Source organism: Microcaecilia unicolor, chromosome 13 (genome assembly GCF_901765095.1).
Source record: "Microcaecilia unicolor chromosome 13, aMicUni1.1, whole genome shotgun sequence".
Lineage (NCBI taxonomy): Eukaryota > Metazoa > Chordata > Amphibia > Gymnophiona > Siphonopidae > Microcaecilia > Microcaecilia unicolor.
Window position 1 is genome coordinate 92,741,425 of NC_044043.1, and position 19,255 is coordinate 92,760,679.

The following is a 19,255-nucleotide window of genomic DNA, read 5'->3' on the forward strand; positions in this document are numbered from 1 at the left end:
ATGACAGATCTCATAGATCTACCAACCAGAAACACGTCTAGCTCAACACGAACATATCTCTACCTCCACTATCCAAGTTGCAAAGGACTCAAATACAAATCAACTTATGCATCCAGTTTCTCCTACTTAAACACACAACTGTGGAATGCATTACCAACAGCCGTGAAAACAACGTATGACCACCTAAACTTCCGGAAATTACAAAAAACTAACCTGTTTAAAAAGGCATATCCTACCGACCCAACTTAAAAGCCTGAACTCTGCAACACAACGAAACCAAAGTACGTAACAGCATAACATAACTCTTCCGCTCTACGATTCCCAACGTGTCTTCCACATGAACCTTATTTTACCACAACATCACTTTGTATTTGTTCATACCGAAGTCGGCAAACGCCTCTCCGGTACTATGTAAGCCACTTTGAGCCTGCAAATAGGTGGGAAAATGTGGGATACAAATGTCACAAATATATAAATAAATAAATAAATGTCTCCAGGTCAAATGATGGGGAGGGAAACCTGGGGAGAAAAGGCATAAATGCAAGATCCTGGGGAGAAGAAGAGATAATAAAATGTTCATCTGCAGGTTAGGAAACTTAACCTTAGGTTTCTAAATTTCCCCAAATCTCCTTTAATTTCTCCTATTGAGATGGCAAAAAAATATATGGTTGATATTCTCGGAATGGATAGAGACTCACTACCTCCCATTACTCGGGCCTATTACATCTGGAATCCGAAGGGGACTGTTGGAAATCCCCTAGTGGTGGGGGATGGGATGAATCTTACCTCCTTCCTGGAAAATTCATTGGAAATAATTACACAGAGGTCAACTATGCTGGTCACTTTTGCACTGGAGCCTGACCGCAATGCTGTTTTAAGACTTTCCTTAAGACATTTAGAAAACTTGTTTCTGGGCTCAAAGGTTCGAATTTTTCCAGACCTCTCGAGGCCTACACAGATAAGGCGCAAGGCTTTTTTGGAGCAGCGCCCTAGAGCGTTGGCACTGGGAGTTAATTTTGTATTACGTTTTCCTTGTATTTGTAATGTACTGCTTGAGGGTAAACAGTTTCAGTTTGTAGACCCAAAACAGTTTAAAGAATTTCTTGATGCTAGAGCCGATGTGAATGTAGTATGCCCACCCTAACAAGCAGGCTAGGGTCGATAACCCGAGGCAGCAGCCGCTAATATGCTTTAATTTCTTTTTTAATTCCTTTATCTTGGTACCAAATTTCTTTGTTTGTGGACAAATAGGCACTTACATTTTTCTTTCAATTATTCAATTGTATTTTGAATTTTCATTTGTAGAATAATGCCGATTGCATATTTACACTTTGTTGTGAAAATTGAATTTATTAATAAAGATACAAATTATAAAATGTTCATCTGAGGTGTGGATTAGCCTAGAGTGTAGAGCAGCAGGCCGAGATCCAGGGAAAATGTGTTTAGAGACTTAGTGAGTTTTGGCACAGCAATAATCTACAGTAAATGGATCTTGCCTTGATGAACGAAATTAATCACATAGCTCAAAGCTGACAAAATATGGACCCAGTGAGATCTGGAAAAGTGCTCATAAGTACTGCCATACTGGGAAAGACCAAAGGTCCATCGAGCCCAGCATCCTGTTTCCAACAGTGGCCAATCCAGGTCACAAATATCCGGCAAGATCCCAAAAATGTACAAAACATTTTATACTAATGTAAAATAAGTGGGAGAGCGACCAAGGGTACCAGAAACTGGAGGATGTTCGTTAATAAACAACTTTATTAATAATTTGAAGACTCTTCAAATTATTAATAAAGTTGTTTATTAACGAACATCCTCCAGTTTCTGGTACCCTTGGTCGCTCTCCCACTTTTTTTACATTATTGTTTTTACCGTGGGGCGTTTGAGTTCTCCGCTTTTTTGGCGGATTTCCTCTCAAAACATTTTATACTGCTTATCCCAGAAATAGTGCTCTTCAATTATATTAACGATTTACGGTTCTGCCAGTCACTGGCCTCCTTTAATTAAAACCAGTGGTTGTCAACCCTGCTATTGTCCCCCAAGTCTCTTAAATCAATCAGAAGCTTGCTATTCTCAAACTGGAGATCTGGCAGGCCACAAGCATGAGCCTAGTTTGTGTTTGGGTTAATCCTGCCCTGTAAGTACATCTTGCCCTAGCATCAGGGCCGCTGAGAGATTGAGCAGGGCCCGGGGCAGGGCTGCTGCCACTAGGCCTGGGGCAAGGCTGGCGTCCCCCCCCCCCCAACAGGATAGCCGCCGCTGCTGCCCCCCCCCCCCGAAACTGCAAATACCTTGGCTGGCGGGGATCCCGAGGCCCCTCAAGCAGAAGAGGTCTTCCTCCAGTGCTGCGTTTCACTCTGCCACATTGCCTGCCCCCTGCGGCTGCTTTTTCTCTCACATTGCACATGCGCGGCCTGAAGGGAAAAGCTGCCACTTGGCAGGCCATGCGGCAGAGTGAAGAGCAGCGCTGGAGGAAGACCTCTTCTACTGGCGAGGCCTGGGGGACCCCCCCGCCAGCCAAACCACAGGCCCTGGCCCGAAGTCCTGCTGTGTTTGCTACTCCCCAACCTTCAAGGGGGGGCCCGGCGCTGGAGTTTTCTCTCTCCTCCTCCTGTTGTGATCACCCGGTCCCGTCAGGAACAGGAGAGAGAGAGACCCCGGCGTCGGGCCCCCCATGAAGGCTGGGCCCGGAGAATTTTGCTCCCCTCCCTCTCGGCAGCCCTGCCTAGCCCCACTACTGGACAATTTCTCCTGTTAAACCAATACAAAACTGTCAGAATGCAGAAAGGCTCCAGATCACTCACCTTCTGGAGAAGATTTGCCTGGAGAGTGCAATATAAGCATCGTCTGAGAAATAAGCACCATACTGGCCAGGAGCATCTGAAGAGACAAAGGATTGTGTAAACAGACTGCTCGGGGTAATTCGAAAACTAAAGCAGCAGATTTACAATCCCATCAACACATCTGCCATAGCAAATTATTCTGAGGCAAAATAATTAACATTTACAAGCAACTCTGGAAAGATGTCTATGTTCTGAGGAGGGAGATAAAAATGAAAGACAGAAAAAAGAAAGAACAGACTATGACACTAGAGAGGAAGGAAAGTGGAAAACACGAAAGGAAAATGAGAAAAACAACAACAAAATTCTTCAAAGACAGTAAAAGATGTGGAAATGAGAAAGGGACGGGCAACAGACAGCTTGCAGAGAGAATGGGGGACAAGATGAGGTAAAGAGAAAACACAAAATCTGATCTGGTGGAGAGCGAAACAAGTGAATGCAGGAGCTGGAATGTGAAAGTCTCCAGGAAGAAAGAGGAGCTGCCTCGGTCACCATCACCCCATCACTCCTTCACCATCTAGAACGAGAACTTCTGGTTAACAGTCTTCTCTTGTACCCATGTCAGCAGGGAGAGGTACATAGAGATTTTAAAAAAAAAGTGGAAACTGCACAGAACAAATGCAGCGTGGCTGGGGTAAAATATGTAACCTAATACCAAATAAACAACTCCAGCCAGTATTAACTGTTGGTCGCGATACTCATTGGGCAAGATGGAGAAAAAGCCCTCAGAAACCACTAGTATGATACTGGTGGTTTAGTGCGAGGTTATACAAATTTTTATGAAATAACTCACGGAGCGGTTCTATCATAGGGCAAAAAACTCCACTACCCGGACTATTTTTTAAATCTCAAGGTTCTACACACAATTTAAGCAGTATTTAAGCAGTATTATTTGTGTGCTCTTCATTCCTGATGAAGCCATGTTTCTAGGTGAAACGGCGGTCCCCGTCGAACGGATATAGAAGAGTGCCGATTTAAATCATAAGCTAAGTGCTACTCACTATTCTGTGTGTTGTTGAACATAAAGCACACAAATAATACTGCTTAAATACTGCTTAAATTGTGTGTAGAACCCTTGAGATTTAAAAAATAGTCCGGGTAGTGGAGTTTTTTGCCCTATGATAGAACCGCTGCGTGAGTTATTTCATAAAAATTTGTATAACCTCGCACTAAACCACCAGTATCATACTAGTGGTTTCTGAGGGCTTTTTCTCCATCTTGCCCAATGAGTATTGCGACCAACAGTTAATACTGGCTGGAGTTGTTTATTTGGTATTATTTAAAAAAAAAAAGGCCTGGTTCTTTTGACTTAGGACAAAACCAACTATCAAGTAACGCCTTAGCGTTACCCCTAGCACCCACTTGGGGTTAACCCTGTGGCCACCTGGAGGGTCTTACCCAGCATTGCCCAGGCCCACCTGCACCTATACTGGCATACCCTCCACCCGCCTACTGAGTTCCACTTGCTTCTGGACAAGTTTCCCCACCCGCAAGTTATGTTCCCGGTGGTTTCTAGGGACATTGCGAGCCACAATCCCGAGGCTCCACTGTTCCTCGAAAAACATTCACAGACCAAGAACTCAAAACGCCAGGATTCTTAGTCCAAGACAAGAGAGCTAACAAACTAATAGGTTTATTACAAATAAAAGTAGAACAGTGAACGGTAAAAGTTTCGAAACAGGAACAGGTAAAAAATAATGATTTAATGCTAAATCTAACTGAACACTTTTTACTACCTGGGGAGATCAGGAAAAGAAACTGGCCACAGGAATTGAACAGGGTCTCAGAGCAGAGGTCTACCCCCTCCACACTCCCAACTGAGACTGAGGAGTTCTAGCATATTCTGGGCTAGGTCTTTGGCTTCAGGGCCAAGAGAATTAGCACTGAGGATGTTTGGCCAATGCAGGTTACTTTTCCTCTTTTCTTTGGGGAAAATAAGCTACAAAGAAAACAGACCTCTGCTATAGCTATAACGCTGGGTCAAATCTTTTGAAAAATGCCCTTCAGTAGGTTAGGAGCAAATCCAAGAAGACAGGAGGAGCCTCTACGGAGAATCAAAACAAAACACAGCAAAAGTAGAGGCTGACAAATGTACAAACCAATAGGGAGATAATATCAAAGAGCAGTTTATTCAGAATATTCATATCAAGGACCCGAAACACGGACCGTGTCGGGTCCTTGATATGAATATTCTGAATAAACTGGTTTTTTTTATATCATCTCCCTATTGGTTTGCGCATTTGTCAGCCTCTACTTTTGCTGTTTTGCTTCAGTAGGTTAGAACGCCTTTCATGAAATGGAATACCACACTGGTCATAATAAATTCATGGCTGAGCGGGAAAAATTCAACTTTTTGTAGCAGCCTCCTGAAGTGGAGTTCAACAAACACTGTTATGAGCAGAGAGGACCCTCAACGGAAGTCAGAATAAACTGGGCTGAGCACAGCAGTGAACATAGGAAGACCAAATGGCCTTTTACTCGCTATCTCACTGTATAGCAATGGTAGATGGAGCTGGCAGTCCAACTAGAATGGGGTCTCCCCACCTCCAGTCCTGACTGTAAGTAATAAAAAGAAAAGTCAGGGTTAGTTAAAAAATGCTGAGGAAATATGGGATACTGTACCATTCCCCCCACTACCCTCCTCATGCCATCTGGAGTCCATGTTCTCCACCATCGATCCTGCACAAGGGAAAGGAAGACATTAATATCACTGCAACCACCATCAGGTACCACCATCCTGAAGCTCTGCTTTCCCACTAAAAGTCAAGGAGACTCACCGGGAGCACTTCTGGAATCTGGAAAGCTCCGATATATACTTCATTTATTGAACAGGACTACACACCTTCCTGAGACATTCAAGGTACGGTACAATAAAACTATAAAACGTACCTTCCCCCATCTTCACCCCTATCTCCATACGTTAACCCAGGTCTTGATTGTAGTCCATGAAGTGAGATTTACAGGATTACAAATTATTTTATACACATAAATGTAGGCATAACTAACCTAAGACATAGTCCCAAGAACACAAGTGCAATGTCCGTTGACCAAGAGCGTCAACAGTTCCTTAAAATGAAGGTTCCTCCTGTTCCTTCAGTCTACGGTACAGGTAACCCAACAACATCCACAAACTACATCATACAGAGGTTCAGGACCAGTAAGGTTATAATAAATGAAGCCACTGTGTAACATGAGGGTGGGACCAGAGTCACAGCTGAGGCAGAAGGGAAGGCAGGCTGAAGCGTCGTGCCTGCTCGACTTTCACTGTTACTGGCGGACCCCGAGGTAAGAACTTTTAAATTCAGGCCGGCACGCAGGAAGGCGAGGGGCAGAGGCGCGGGGGCCTGGAACTCGGAGAAGAGAGGGGGCATGGAACTCGGAGGGGAGGAGAGGGAGGGAGGCCTGGAACTTGGAGGAAAGGGGGCATGGAACTCAGAGGAGAGGAGAGGGGAGGGGAGGAGAGGGAGGGGGCGAAGCTGGAACGCGGAGGATAACCTTGCTAGCACCCGTTTCATCTGTGTCAGAAAACGGGCATGTTTTACTAGTATTTAAATAAATTAAGGGTTACAAATATAAGGAGTAACTATACTGAACTCTCTTTTCTTCCCTTTTTAATAAAGTGTTACAGGATTGTGTATTTCTCTAGGCACCCGATATATTTTTTGGGGGGATTGACTATTTTTGGATTTTTTTCATCTCTCCCTTGGGGTTTTCTCCAGTTGGTAGTGGCTGTAAATAAAATTAAAGCTATCACTTTTAAAGGGGGAGTCAGGGTGAGGAACTGGTGGTGGTCTTCTATAGACTACGACCTTATATTGCACTACAGCAGCGGTTCTCAACCCAGTCCTCAGGACACAACCAACCAGTCAGGTTGCAAGAGTTAAATTGCATGCACTGCATCCACTGTATGCAAATCTAGCTCATGCATATTCATGATGAGTATCTGAAAACCTCAGTGGGTGTGTCCCAAGGACTGGGCTGAAAACCCCTGCACTGGAGACCGTAGTGCTGCACAGCCGGTTAGGTCCCCTGAATCCAGCTTTCTGATTGCAGCCTCCTATGTTTCGGCACCTATCAGTCACTGCCGACCTTACCTCGCTCGCAGTACGTCCCTGAGAAGCCATAGGGACACACACAGAGCCTCCCCTTGCATGTTCCACCGTTTAGGCAGGGATAGTGGAGGAGGCATTCATCCTCGGCGATCTCACAGCGGGTCCCTGCAGAAAAACAGAACCTTTACTCACAACAGGACAGGACCCTAGCCCAGCGTCGGAAGCTCCCAGCACCATGCCGGTGAACTGTGAGGGTCTCAGCGCCATTTAACTGAGGCCACTAGATAAGCCTGGCTCTCAGAGGTAACAAATTATGGAAATCAGTCTAGTTCTTATACAAACTACATGAATATTAACTGTTGAAAACAAGACCTATATGGGAGGCCAGAGGAACTTGCATGGAGCGCTCCTAAATAATTAATTATTTTTTTTTAAACCAAATCAGTGTCAAAATGGCCTGCAGTAGCGTAGACACGTGTTTTGGGCGCGTACAGAATTATTTTTCAGCGCACCTAGAAAAAAATGCCTTTTTAAAAATTTTTGCAGCAAAATGAAAATTGCCACAAATCCAAGTCTAAAAAAGTAGTGTAAAATAGTGTCTCTTCAGGTCTTTCTTAAATTTGTATAAGTTGGTCTCTAGACAAAGATGAGCTGGAAGCGAGTTCCACAGGGATGGAGCATAACACAAACAAACAAAACCCAACTTTATGTATTTATCTTCTTGGGCAGACTGGATGGACAGTACAGGTCTTTATCTGCCGTCATTTACTATGATATGTTACTACGGTTTCCCGGGACCCTATTGAGAAAGGAGCAAGCCTCAGTGGCCTCCTTTCTGTATCAGGAGTTCTCAGTATGTCTCTGTGATTCTGGAATAATTGGAAAGCTCTCTTTAATATTGGTCTCCCTGAGCCCTACACACACTGGAATCCCTGATTTCTAGCTAGTCCTGCAGAAACCAGCCCCTAGCTGCGGGTTTTGTGGGACAGGATTCACTCCCTCGGACAGAACATTTCCCATGCTCACTGACCTTTGAACCCGTCTCGGCACAAGCACTGGAAAGCGTCTTCTCCGCTTGGCACGCACCTCCCTCCATGCAGGCAGGGCATGCGGTCACAGGGCGAGCGGCCTTGGCACTGGCGGATACCATAGCTGTCCATGAAGCTGTAGAAGATGTCCACCTTCTTCCCATTGATGGACACCTGCGGAAGAAACATTTGGCATGAAGCTGGTTTCTGCCCTTCTGCTTCACAGGTAAACACAAGAAGATCGTGACAGCGCGGGACTTTGGGCATCTTGCTTCTCTCGCTAAGATTTCCCGACTTCCCTTTGCTTCTCCTGGTAAGATTTTTTTTTTCCTCTCACCTTTCCTCCTCTTTTAGTTTTTTCATTCTCTTCCCGTTACATAGAGATTTATCGCTATTCAATGCTCTTTTTTAAAGCTGTCCTTCCACTAAGGTGCGCCGAAAAATGGCCTGCGCTGTTGTAGGCACGTGTATTGGACACGTGCAGGTCCATTTTTCAGCGCACCCGCTGCAAGATAGGTCTTTTTTTTTTTTGTGGTCGAAAATGGACGGGTGGCAAAATAAAAATTGGCGCGCGTCCATTTTGGGCCTGAGACCTTACCGCCACCCACTGATGTGGCGGTAAGGTCTGGCGCGTTACCTGGGTGGTAATCGTCAGTGCGTGTACACTGCCAATTACTGCCCAGTTAGTGCCACGCAGTGACGTAGCTACGTGGGGCCTGGGGGGCCTGGGCCCCTGTAGATTTTGCCCTGGACCCTCCTGCCGACAACCCTCTCAACCCCCCTCCCGCCGCCAACCCGCCGTCGCCTGCCTTTGCTGGCAGGGAACCCCAACCCCAGCCAGCCAAGGTCCTCTTCTTCCCGCAAAAAGCTTCCTTCTGTTTCTGACGTACTGCGTCAGAAACAGATGATCACACAACAAAGGTGGGGTCAGATGTAGAGGGGGCCAGGGCATAATCTGTGGGGGCCCATGCCCCCTTGGCCCCACGTAGCTACGCCCCTGATGTGAAGCCCCTTTGTGCATTAGACACTAAGTAACATTTGCTTTTGAGTGGCTACAACCAGTCTAAAGCAAACATTTCAACCACAGTAAGCTTTGTGCATTGCCCCCCCTCGAGAAAAGGGTTGATGCAAGAGTGCTGAGTGCCCTAGACAAATCTGCAGCCTCAACCCCCCCCCCCCCAATTATTTTTCAGATTCCCAGCCCATCGTGCTCCCCCTCAAAGATTCTGACAATTAAAGCTACAATCATAATCATCCTACAACACTTCTATAAAAAAAAACCCCAACATAACTGAACATCATATTTTTAAATATTAAACTTTATTTTGCACTGGAAGCGGCCCTGAAAATAGGAAAACAAATTTACATTGAATGCGACTTTGGCTCACCTCCCCTATGCAGCCATAGAACCTGTCTGTGACATTCACGTGTGCAGGCAGCTCAGTGGATCGATCCACACCACCAAGGAACATGAGCGTTTGAAGATTAAGCCCCTGACTCTTCCCAGGAGAGGATCTTTTCACAGCCCTGCTACTGTCCACCTGTAGTGTGCCATCTTTGTTTATCCGTTCAGCTGAAATTTTGTGCCACTGGCCAAGGGCTACTGGGTTGGCACTTCTGAGAATGGCAAGACCTGCAAAATGGAGACAAAGAGTGAGGAACCCAGACAAAGGAAACTTGTGGCATTAACAGGGCAAACTATAGTAACCAGTAAATAAACAAACAATAAACAAAATGTCTGGATAATTCTCCTGTTGCTCCAATAAAAACCATCATAAGCCTCCCAAACCAATCCAGCTACTGGAAAATGTCAGACCTGTGTTGCTCATTGAGATTTCTCTTACCAGAACCCAGCTCATAGCGGAATTCAACATGTTCATTAACCATTGCCAAGGAGACAAAATCCACCATGGGGCCGGCCTTCCCGCCGCTGAAGAAGAGGAGCCCGCTGGGGGAGAGGGGTTTGAACTCCATGTCAACACGCAGCTCATAGGGAATGTTGGTGAGCGCAGGATAGGAGATGAACGAGTCATCCCCACTGAAGAAAGGTGTAGTCACCATGACACCTATGCACAAGAAAGCAGAGAGGAGCAACTTTTAACGCCAAGTTCCTGGAAGCGTTAAGTCAATTGCATTGTTAACACGATCCACCATGCCTGTAGATTATTTAATTACATAAGAGAACAAGAATCGAGTAACTCCAATGGGCAAGACATGAAAAATGTAACTTTTCTCAATGCAAGGAGAATTATCGAGCCCTTGAGGGCCTTCCAGTGGAGTGCCACAGGGCTCTCCTCTTTCACCTGCAGTATTTAATGTTTTGATGCGGTCATTAGGAGTAGCTTTAGATAACATTAATATACAATCTTTTATTTATGCAGACATCACAGATTTTCTTTCCATTAATTAAACATAGTAAGGATGTGATGAGCAGGCTCCAAGACAGTTTACAATTGACAGAACTGATTAAACGTACACACATTGAAACGAAACAAAGACTAGACTAAGTTTTTGTGGCTTGGTAAGCCAAATGTTTAATTCATTTAGGGGGTCTTTTACAAAGGCACGCTAGCGTTTTTAGTACGTTAATGAATAGCGCTTGCTAAATGCTAGAGACACCCATAGAAATGAGTACAATGGACACCTGGGCTAACTCATTTCATTTGAAATCGAATACTGAGAAAACTCACTGCCTCATCTTATCTTCTCAGCATAATAAATATAAACCTACCACTTTAAATATCCCCAACTACTCCCTCCCCGTTTCGGATAGCCTAAAACTACTTGGAGTCACAATCGATCGGTACCTAACCCTGGAAACCCAAGTAAACTGCACCAAAAGAAAATGTTCTATTCGATGTGGAGACTTAAACGTATAAAACCTTTCCACGAGATGTTTTCCGCAATCTAATACAATCAATGGTATTAAGCCACTTAGATTACTGCAACGGAATCTATGCAGGACGCAGAGAACATTTAATCAAGAAACTTCAGACCGCCCAGAACACAGCGGCGAGACTGATCTTTGGAAAATCAAAATTCGAATGTGCCAAGCCCCTTCGTGAAAAATTACACTGGCTTCCCATTAACGAACGCATCGCCTTTAAGGTCTGTACCCTGATTCATAGGATCATCTACGGAGAAGTTCCCAAATACATGCTAGATCTGGTGGATCTACCACCCAGACACAGTTCTGGTTTCTCCCGATCCTACCTAAATTTACATTATCCAGATTGCAGTGGCCTTAAATACAAATCCACCTAAGCATCCAACTTCTCCTTCCCTAGGCACACAACTATGGAATGCACTACCCAGAACCTTAAAATCAACTCAGAATTATTTAAATTTCAGAAAATTATTGAAGACCACCATGTTCAAAAAGGCATACCTTCCCGACTCAACCTAATCTTAATTTTTCCTGTTTTCAGCAAAATCCATGGACCTTATTATCTTGTATTACCCTGTACTATCTTTTGTTATCTCTGTTTATATGATATCTATATGCTTAATAACCTACTATTACATTGTTCATTTTATACTTGCTGAACTGTAGCCTACCCTACGGTTCTGTGTAAGCCACATTGAGCCTACAACTAGTGGGAAAATGTGGGGTATAAATCAATAAATATATGGGTGGGCATCTCTAACATTAAGGGAACGCTAAAAATGCTAGTGCGCTTTTGTAAAAGTCTGTAGAGTCTTTGTCTTGTATTCTAGGTGTTGAGATGGATAGTTTTCTTTCTATGGACATTCAGGTAAAAAGAAATAATTAAAAACTCTTAGAACTGGATTAGAGACTCAAGTGTTCGCATTGTTAAATAATTTCTGGTTTTAAAAGAGAAAAAAAAATGAAATCAGGTGTATTATTTCTACTAATATTGGACAATAAGTATGTTTCCAATGAAATAAATTGAATATACACCGTTTTGGGTTTGAAGAAGCCAACCAGACGATCAATGTGGAATAATGATTCAGATAAATAATAACTGGGGATAATCAGGTTAATACCACGTTTTTTCTGTTTACTGTTGTTTAATTGATCTCCTTGACTTGTTTCACTCTCCCTATATTGTGGTTTAAGGAAGAGAATAGAATTACCTGATTGAAATAATTCTTGTGTATTACTTTCTCTGTATTTCTGGCAAGTATTTTATTGCTTGTAATGTAAATTCTTATAATAAATAACAATTAAAAAAAAATAAAAAATAAAAACTTGTTAAAAAAAGCTCTAAACTGGTAAGAATTTTTTTGATTTCTTTTTTTAAGTTTCTTTTCTATCACAGGTAGATTATTGTAACTCTGTGTACGTCGGATGTTCTATAACAATGAAGAAAAGACTATAATATTCGAAAAACTGCTGTTAGGTGATTTATCAGTTCTCCAACCCCTGACACAGCTCTAGGGCGAAACATGGTCACGTCGGGTTTAGCATAGCACAGAAGATATACCTGCTGTTTGAATACTGATCTAATTACACAGGTACGAATCCTTTGTGCCTGTTTAAATGGGTGCGTATCAGAGGCAGAACCAGGTTATGAACCAGGTCTCTTTGTTCTCAGTCCATAAAAACACCCATGGCAAAAATACTCTGACACAGTAGACCCCGTAATCCCTAGTACAAATTTACGTACCTTCCATACACTTGTCTCCAGCCTTCCCCAGGTGGCATCGGCAGTTATATCCCAATCCGTCCTCTCGATTAATGCAGGTGGCATTGGGCCACAGGCCTCTGAGGAGACATGTAAAATAGCGCGGGTGAGCAATGCGCTTGTCACTGGGACTCGGATTCATATACCTGGTAAGGATTTGGCCGAGAAAGCTAAAATAATAATGGTATCCACAGCTTGTTCCAGACGGGAACTTTATGGGGGTCGACATTAAGGAAGCAGGAGAGGCCTGCTGCCTGCTTTAAACCGCACTGAGTGAGCCGGCTGCCAATATTCAGCAGTTAACAGGCAGTGCCCCGGGGGTGGGGGTGGGGAACCGGTTTGTGGCAACATTCAGTCCGCTAACCAGTTACGTAAAGGCATAAAGTCAGGACAGCAAAAAGGTCTGAATAGCGATCGGTGCCCGGATAATTTCTGAGTGGACCGCAATGACCCCAGATATTCCATGCCAAAGTCAGGGCATGCCCTGGCACTGGACATCCTGGTTTCATTCAGCCCGTGGCTGTCAGTGGCTTAAAACAGTCTGACCATTGGGTCCTAGATTACCCTACATAAGGAGTGACATGTGGTCAACGTGTCCATAAATAAAGCAGCAATTCAGCCAAAGCCCTTATAAACCAAAGGACAGTACCGTGGTAACAATGCTAAACCGTATTACTCTTACGCAGTCATGTAACAATCCTGGCATAACAGGACTATCATTTAGTACTTGGGTATCGATGCTCTAGCGCAGCACTTCTCAACTCAGTCCTCAGGGCACACCCAGCCAAGTTAGGTTTTCAGGATATCCATAAGGAACATGCATGAGATAGATTTGCACACCAAGAAGGCAGTGAATGCAAATCTCTCATATGCATATTTATGATGGAAATCCTGAAAACCCAACTGGTTGGGTGTGCCCTGAGGACTGGGTGAGAAGCACCTTCAGGCTACTTGTCCCGTTCCTGCCTCAGAAGAACTCAGACAGGGTCGGTATTCAATATATTTTGTTGTTCCCAAGAAAGAGGGTTCTTTCCGGCCCATTCTGGATCTCAAGGTGGTCAATCGAGCCCTCAAGGTATTCGCTGCCGGAAAAGCTGGTTAAGGCGGTTAACTTAGCGGACTTCAAAAGGGGGTTGGACGGCTTCCTGGAGGAAAAGCCATAGAATGTTATTGAATGGACGAGGGAATAATACAGTATTTCTAGGATGGGCGGGACAAATCGCTTGTTCTTTTGGCCATTGTCGGTGACAGGGTGCTGGGCTCGATGGACCCTTGGTCTGTCCCAGCATGGCGATGCTTATGTACTTATGTACTATTGCTAATTATTAGGCGATACCACAAATACAACAGATCGGCATCTGGGTAACGCCTACGTTATTCCTGAAGACCACTCATACTTTAGTCTAATGATGCATTTACTAATGGGAGTTAGTCCTATGCAGTCAAGTAGTGATAATGGTGACATAGCAACACTGCAGGACTATACCCGAGTAACACCAGGGCACAATTATTCCTCTCTAAGTGCACAATACAGTACACTTAATGGAGTTGCTTGCCTGTGTAGGGAGTTCTTCATAGACAGCCATCAATATTAGTAATAAGCCCTTGGGACTGTATAGCTGTTGAGTAACTGTTGTTGCCAGTTGAAGACAGAACGATGTGCGTGAGACAGTGGCGTAGATAGGTGGGCCACGGGGGCCTGGGCCCCCCCAATTTGCTCTGGGCCCCCTGGTTGGCTGGCGGGGGGGTCCCTAATCCCCGCCAGCCGAAGAGTCTTCTTCAGCGCCGGCTGATTCCGGCGCCTTTGTTGTGGGATCATCTGTTTTCTGACGCCTTACATCCTGCACGGGGCTACATACACGGGCAGGATGTAAGGCGTCAGAAACAGATGATCTCACAACGAAGATGCCGAAGTCGACCGGCGCTGAAGAAACTATTCGGCTGGCGGGGTTTGGGGACCCCCGCCAGCAAACAAGGTACCTGATGCGGCAGGGTGGGGGGTGGCGGTGCGGGCGGCAACGGTCAAATGTAGAGGGGGCCAGGGTGTAATCTGTGGGGGCCCATGCCCCCATGGCCCTGCGTAGCTACGCCCGTTTACAGGTCAGAACCAAAGTTAACAGTCTTGTATTACTGTTATCATTAGCAGATAACGCCATGAATGTGTGCCAGAGACGAGTACCTGGGTGGCAGTGGAAAGCCTGGAAATGTTCACAGTTGCTCCCGGTAAATCCCTGAGGACATATACACACGTAGCTGCTGCTCTCTGATCTCGGCAAATGCCACGGTTCTGCAAAGTGAGGTCAAACGTGGTTAGCAGGGGAGAGGAGACTGTATGGTCAATGACTTCCATAAGGACACCAGCTGTTATTGCCCCGATACCACTGAAGATAGCCAAAAGGGCCAAAAACATTTTAGGTCATTATCAAATGCAACTGCTACCGTAAGGAGACTTCCTTCCAACAGGTAGCCCCCTAGGCACACGTAGTAGGCGTCTGAGCATACTCAACATTAACACACAGCCATGTATAACTAACGCTTCCAATTGTAGGTTTTAACCAATAAAACACCCCTGGTGTAAAAAAGTAAAATGGTGTTTTATTGGATAACCAGCTGACAACAACAAAAGTGGAGAAAACTGGATCCGCTACGAGGGGAAATGTGGAGACAAGGGAGTAGTGTGATCAACAGGACACTTCCAAGCAAAACCAGGAGATGAGAGATGGAAAAATTGTTAATGGCAGAAAAGACTCGACACGGCACCATGTTTTGATGAACGACGTCTGCCTCAGGAGTCTGTGTATGGTGATCACTTGCAGATGGAGAGTGAGCAAACCAACTCAAGCCTCAAAAGACTAATGATTGGTGAATATCCAAGTCAGTGATTTTCCTGCTTGGTCTTACGGGACTCGACTCTCTTTTAGGTTTTATTTGTGCCTCTAGTAACGCCACTTGTATATTCACCAATCAAAGAGTCTTTTTAAAGGCTTGAATTGATTTGCTCACTCTCCAGCTACATCTACAAGTGATCACCATATACAGACTCCTGAGGCAGGCGTTGTTCGCTGAAACACGGTGCCGTGTTGAGTCTTGTCTACTATTAAAGAACCAATTTTTCCATCTCTTGTCTCCTTGGTTTTGCTTGAAGTGTCCCATTGATTGGATAACCACCAGAAAAAACATCACTTCCCATATCCTCCTTCACCTCTTCCCCTTGCCTGCCTTGCACTTGGCCACTCTTTGTTTTTATGTCTTTCTACACTGGCCCCCTTCTCAGTTGAACAAATATATACATTTGATTATACCAAAGAAATGATCAACAATGAGGGGTCGATATTCAGCCGCTGTTAACTGGGAAGGAGCGACTTGTGCCTGGTTAACTCCTGCTGACCAGCTCCCTAAATGAAATTCAGTGGCGCTTAACCAGATTGTGCTTTGAATACAAGTGTGACTACCACAGCCCTGCCTGGTTGGTGCTAGGCGGAGCAGAGGCAGAACGGAAGTTACTGAGCACTGCCCATATTCACTGCTGGTGCCTGGACTAACTATCTGGGCAAAGAGGACCCCGTATACAGCTGCCCGAATATCAGTGGTATCCCAATAACTTTCAGGAGCTGTCGAGGACCTGGATATTTGTGCTGGCATCAAATATCTGGGTCTAATTCACCCTGCGGCATCTAGGGGCCATTTTACTAAGTCGCGGTAGGCTCTACGCGCGTGCAGCCGTGCCAAAATGAGACTACTGCCAGGCCAGTGCACCCTCCTGGCAGTAATTTAAGTTTCGGTGGACGCCCATAATGCCTGGGAAAATATTTATTTCCTCCTACACATGCCCGTTCCGGTGGTAATCGGCACTTCGCGCGCGCGCCAACCAGTAACCGCATGTGAGCCTTTACCGCTAGATCAATGGATGGCATTAAGGGGTCAGGGCCGGTTTGGATGCATGCTGGTTTCATGTTTACGCAGGCCCTTTTTAACATCCCATTAAACCCCCCCTCCCCCCCATTTTTTGTAGAGGCGGTAAAAACTGACCGGTCACGCGCGGTCTACACTACCGCAGGCCACGTGTTACCACGCCTTAGTAAAAGGACCTCTAGTGTTTAAAAATACCGCTAACTGCTGCGGGCTAAATTGTACCTGCTCAAGGCCTGATGGCTCCCCCGAATTTCCTGTTTTAGAGGGGGTGGAAGGGTAGCTGTGGTGAGATTCTTGTGCAGTTTTGTAGTGTCACAGCCCAAAGGGGGAACAGAGAGGAGATAAGGATACAAACAAGTCACAGGGATATGGGGGGGAGAAGGAAATTTTGGGGATGTAATAGCCTCTGTGGCTCCCAGTGTTCCAATGCCATTACTGATGGAAAAAAATGACAAGTATCCTCCTTCTTTTTAAAACGACATCGCGACATATATATCATCTCCTGCCTGAAGAAATATCTCTTCCAGGTATTTACAGTCACCAGCTCAGCATTCCATCTCTCTTCCTGCCTCATAGCTCTTTGCTCAAATCTATAGATCCTTTCTTGGGCCAAAATACATTTTATCCAAAGATGATTGAGTAACTGAGCTTCAGAGATCACTCAGGTCCAACGTCACAGTTGGGTACCCTCAAAAGCTCATGGATTTCATTATAGTAACATACTGAATGATGACAGAAAAAAAAAGACCCAAATCGGTCAACCCAGTTTGCTGAGTTGCGATTCTTCCGCTTTGGATGCTCAACCTAAAACGGCCCAGTACCAAGTAGCGGAGACTGCTGAGAAACAACTCTCTCCGAGACCAGTAATGCTTACTGGACCACTGAGCTCTCCTATCACAGAGAAACTTATGGATCAAAAGGTCACCTGACATGGCTGGTCCCTGCAAGTGGGGCAGTTCGAGATCCCATGGGCACTCAAATCCAATTTCTTGAAGATGACCTCTTCTCCTTGAATCACCAGTGGCGTACACATCCTGAGTAAGTAGAGAGAACAGTCCAATGTAAAGGGAACAGACTGAAGACACAAGGCAGGGATATATGGTTTGATTTAAAATACTTGTTTTTCCAGTCTCCTCAAGGCAAGTTTCAAATTCAGGTATAATTAGTAGGTCTTTACCCTACACAGCTTACAATCTAAGGCACTCATTTACTAAGGTGTGTTAATGTTAATATGAATCAATGCACATTAAATAATGCATGCCCCATTATTCTCTATGGGTCCTATGTATTAACTATACACTTAATTCAAATGAATACGCATTAATGTGCATAACATATGTCTTCGTGAATATACCTTAGTAGATAAGGGTTTATGCCTGTACCCAAAATAATGGAGCATGAAATGATTCGCCCAAGGTCACAAGCAGCATTAGTGGAAGATATGGTCTTTGAACCTTGTCTTTCCTGGATCTCAGTCCACAGCTCTAATCACTAGATTATCCGTGTACTGCACATCGTTATTGGCACATGAAAGATGCTTTTAGACGAACCTTCAAGGAAGCCCCAAACCCTAACAAATTAGGGAAATAATCAGAAATAAAAAGACTACGATAGAGATAAATGTGAAGAAAAAATTCACATGTAGTGTGGAGAAACCATTCACCCTCTTAGTCTTCTGAAGTCCTGCTGGCTGGGCAGCCTCAGGGAAGACCCCCCCCCCCCCTCCCCCCGGTAATGAGTCAGTATTAATTCCGTTTTTTGTAGCTAGGCGAGCTAAGCTGCCTACTCTTCCTGTGGGGTAGATGATTTACACAGGGATTTGGTGGACTGAAGTAGACAGAGGAGATGAAAAATACTGCACTTCTCAACTTCCCAAAAATTAAGGGGCTATGAATTTGAAAATCAGAAATAAAAATAGCAATATTCATCTAAAACAGCTTACAGTACAAAGACTGGTTGAAGCGAGTGGATTCAACAAGATGGAGGGGGGAGTGATGGCTGTGAGCAAACGCAGTTATGGGATGCGAGTGTGTGAACGTGGCGTGGGGTTATTCTTGGAGAGAGGGGCGAGTTGCTAAGAACAGTGGACACAGTAAGGAAAGACAGATTTCAGCTGGGATGGGATTGGAAGAGAACAGTTGGAGGCAGGAACATAGCCGCGAGAAGGGGGGCAGGGGGGACAAAATTCCCCGGGCCTGGGCCTCCAAGGGGGGCCCGGCGCCGCAGTCCCACTCGCCCTCCTTCGTCGACCGTCTGCCCCCTGCATTGAAATCGCAGTCTCACCTCCGTGAAAGCAGCGCTGCAGGCAGCAGAACGCCTCCCTTCGGCCTTCCTTCCCTCCCTGTGTCCCCGCCCTCGTCTGACGTAACTTCCGCGAGGGCAGGACACAAGGAGGGGAGGAGGGCCGAAGGGAGGCGTTCTGCTGCCTGCAGCGCTGCTTTCATGGATGTGAGACTGCGATTTAAATGCACGGGGCCCGGCCCGGTGGCGGACGGAGGGGGGGAGCAGTGAGGGCGGGCCCCCGGGGGCAGCTTTGCCCTGGGCCCGGCCCAGTCTCTCGGCGGCCCGGGGCAGGAACATCCCAAGCTGGAATTGCTCTCTGTGTGATATGCTCCTAGTGCCCCCCCCCCCTCCCAGGGCCACTGAGAGACTGAGCCAGGCCCGGGTAGGACTGCCGCCGGCGGGCCCGGGGCAGAATTGTCGCCCCCCCCAAAAAAAATTGTCATCGCCACTGCCGCCCCCCTCCCTCCTGCCCGAAGTACCTTGGCTGG

At 45.6% G+C, this 19,255-nt stretch overlaps 1 protein-coding gene across 1 annotated transcript in view; it reads right to left on the bottom strand.

The window, feature by feature from the left end:
• HSPG2 (heparan sulfate proteoglycan 2) overlaps positions 1–19,255 on the bottom strand; it is a 428,317-nt gene that overhangs the window by 17,137 nt on the left and 391,925 nt on the right. Inside the window, 12 exon segments of the mRNA XM_030222172.1 lie at positions 2,808–2,883; positions 5,466–5,522; positions 6,938–7,060; positions 7,926–8,097; positions 9,312–9,556; positions 9,768–9,989; positions 12,555–12,638; positions 12,641–12,652; positions 14,752–14,838; positions 14,841–14,859; positions 17,410–17,507; positions 17,510–17,518. Coding sequence (XP_030078032.1) covers positions 2,808–2,883; positions 5,466–5,522; positions 6,938–7,060; positions 7,926–8,097; positions 9,312–9,556; positions 9,768–9,989; positions 12,555–12,638; positions 12,641–12,652; positions 14,752–14,838; positions 14,841–14,859; positions 17,410–17,507; positions 17,510–17,518 — 1,204 coding nt within the window.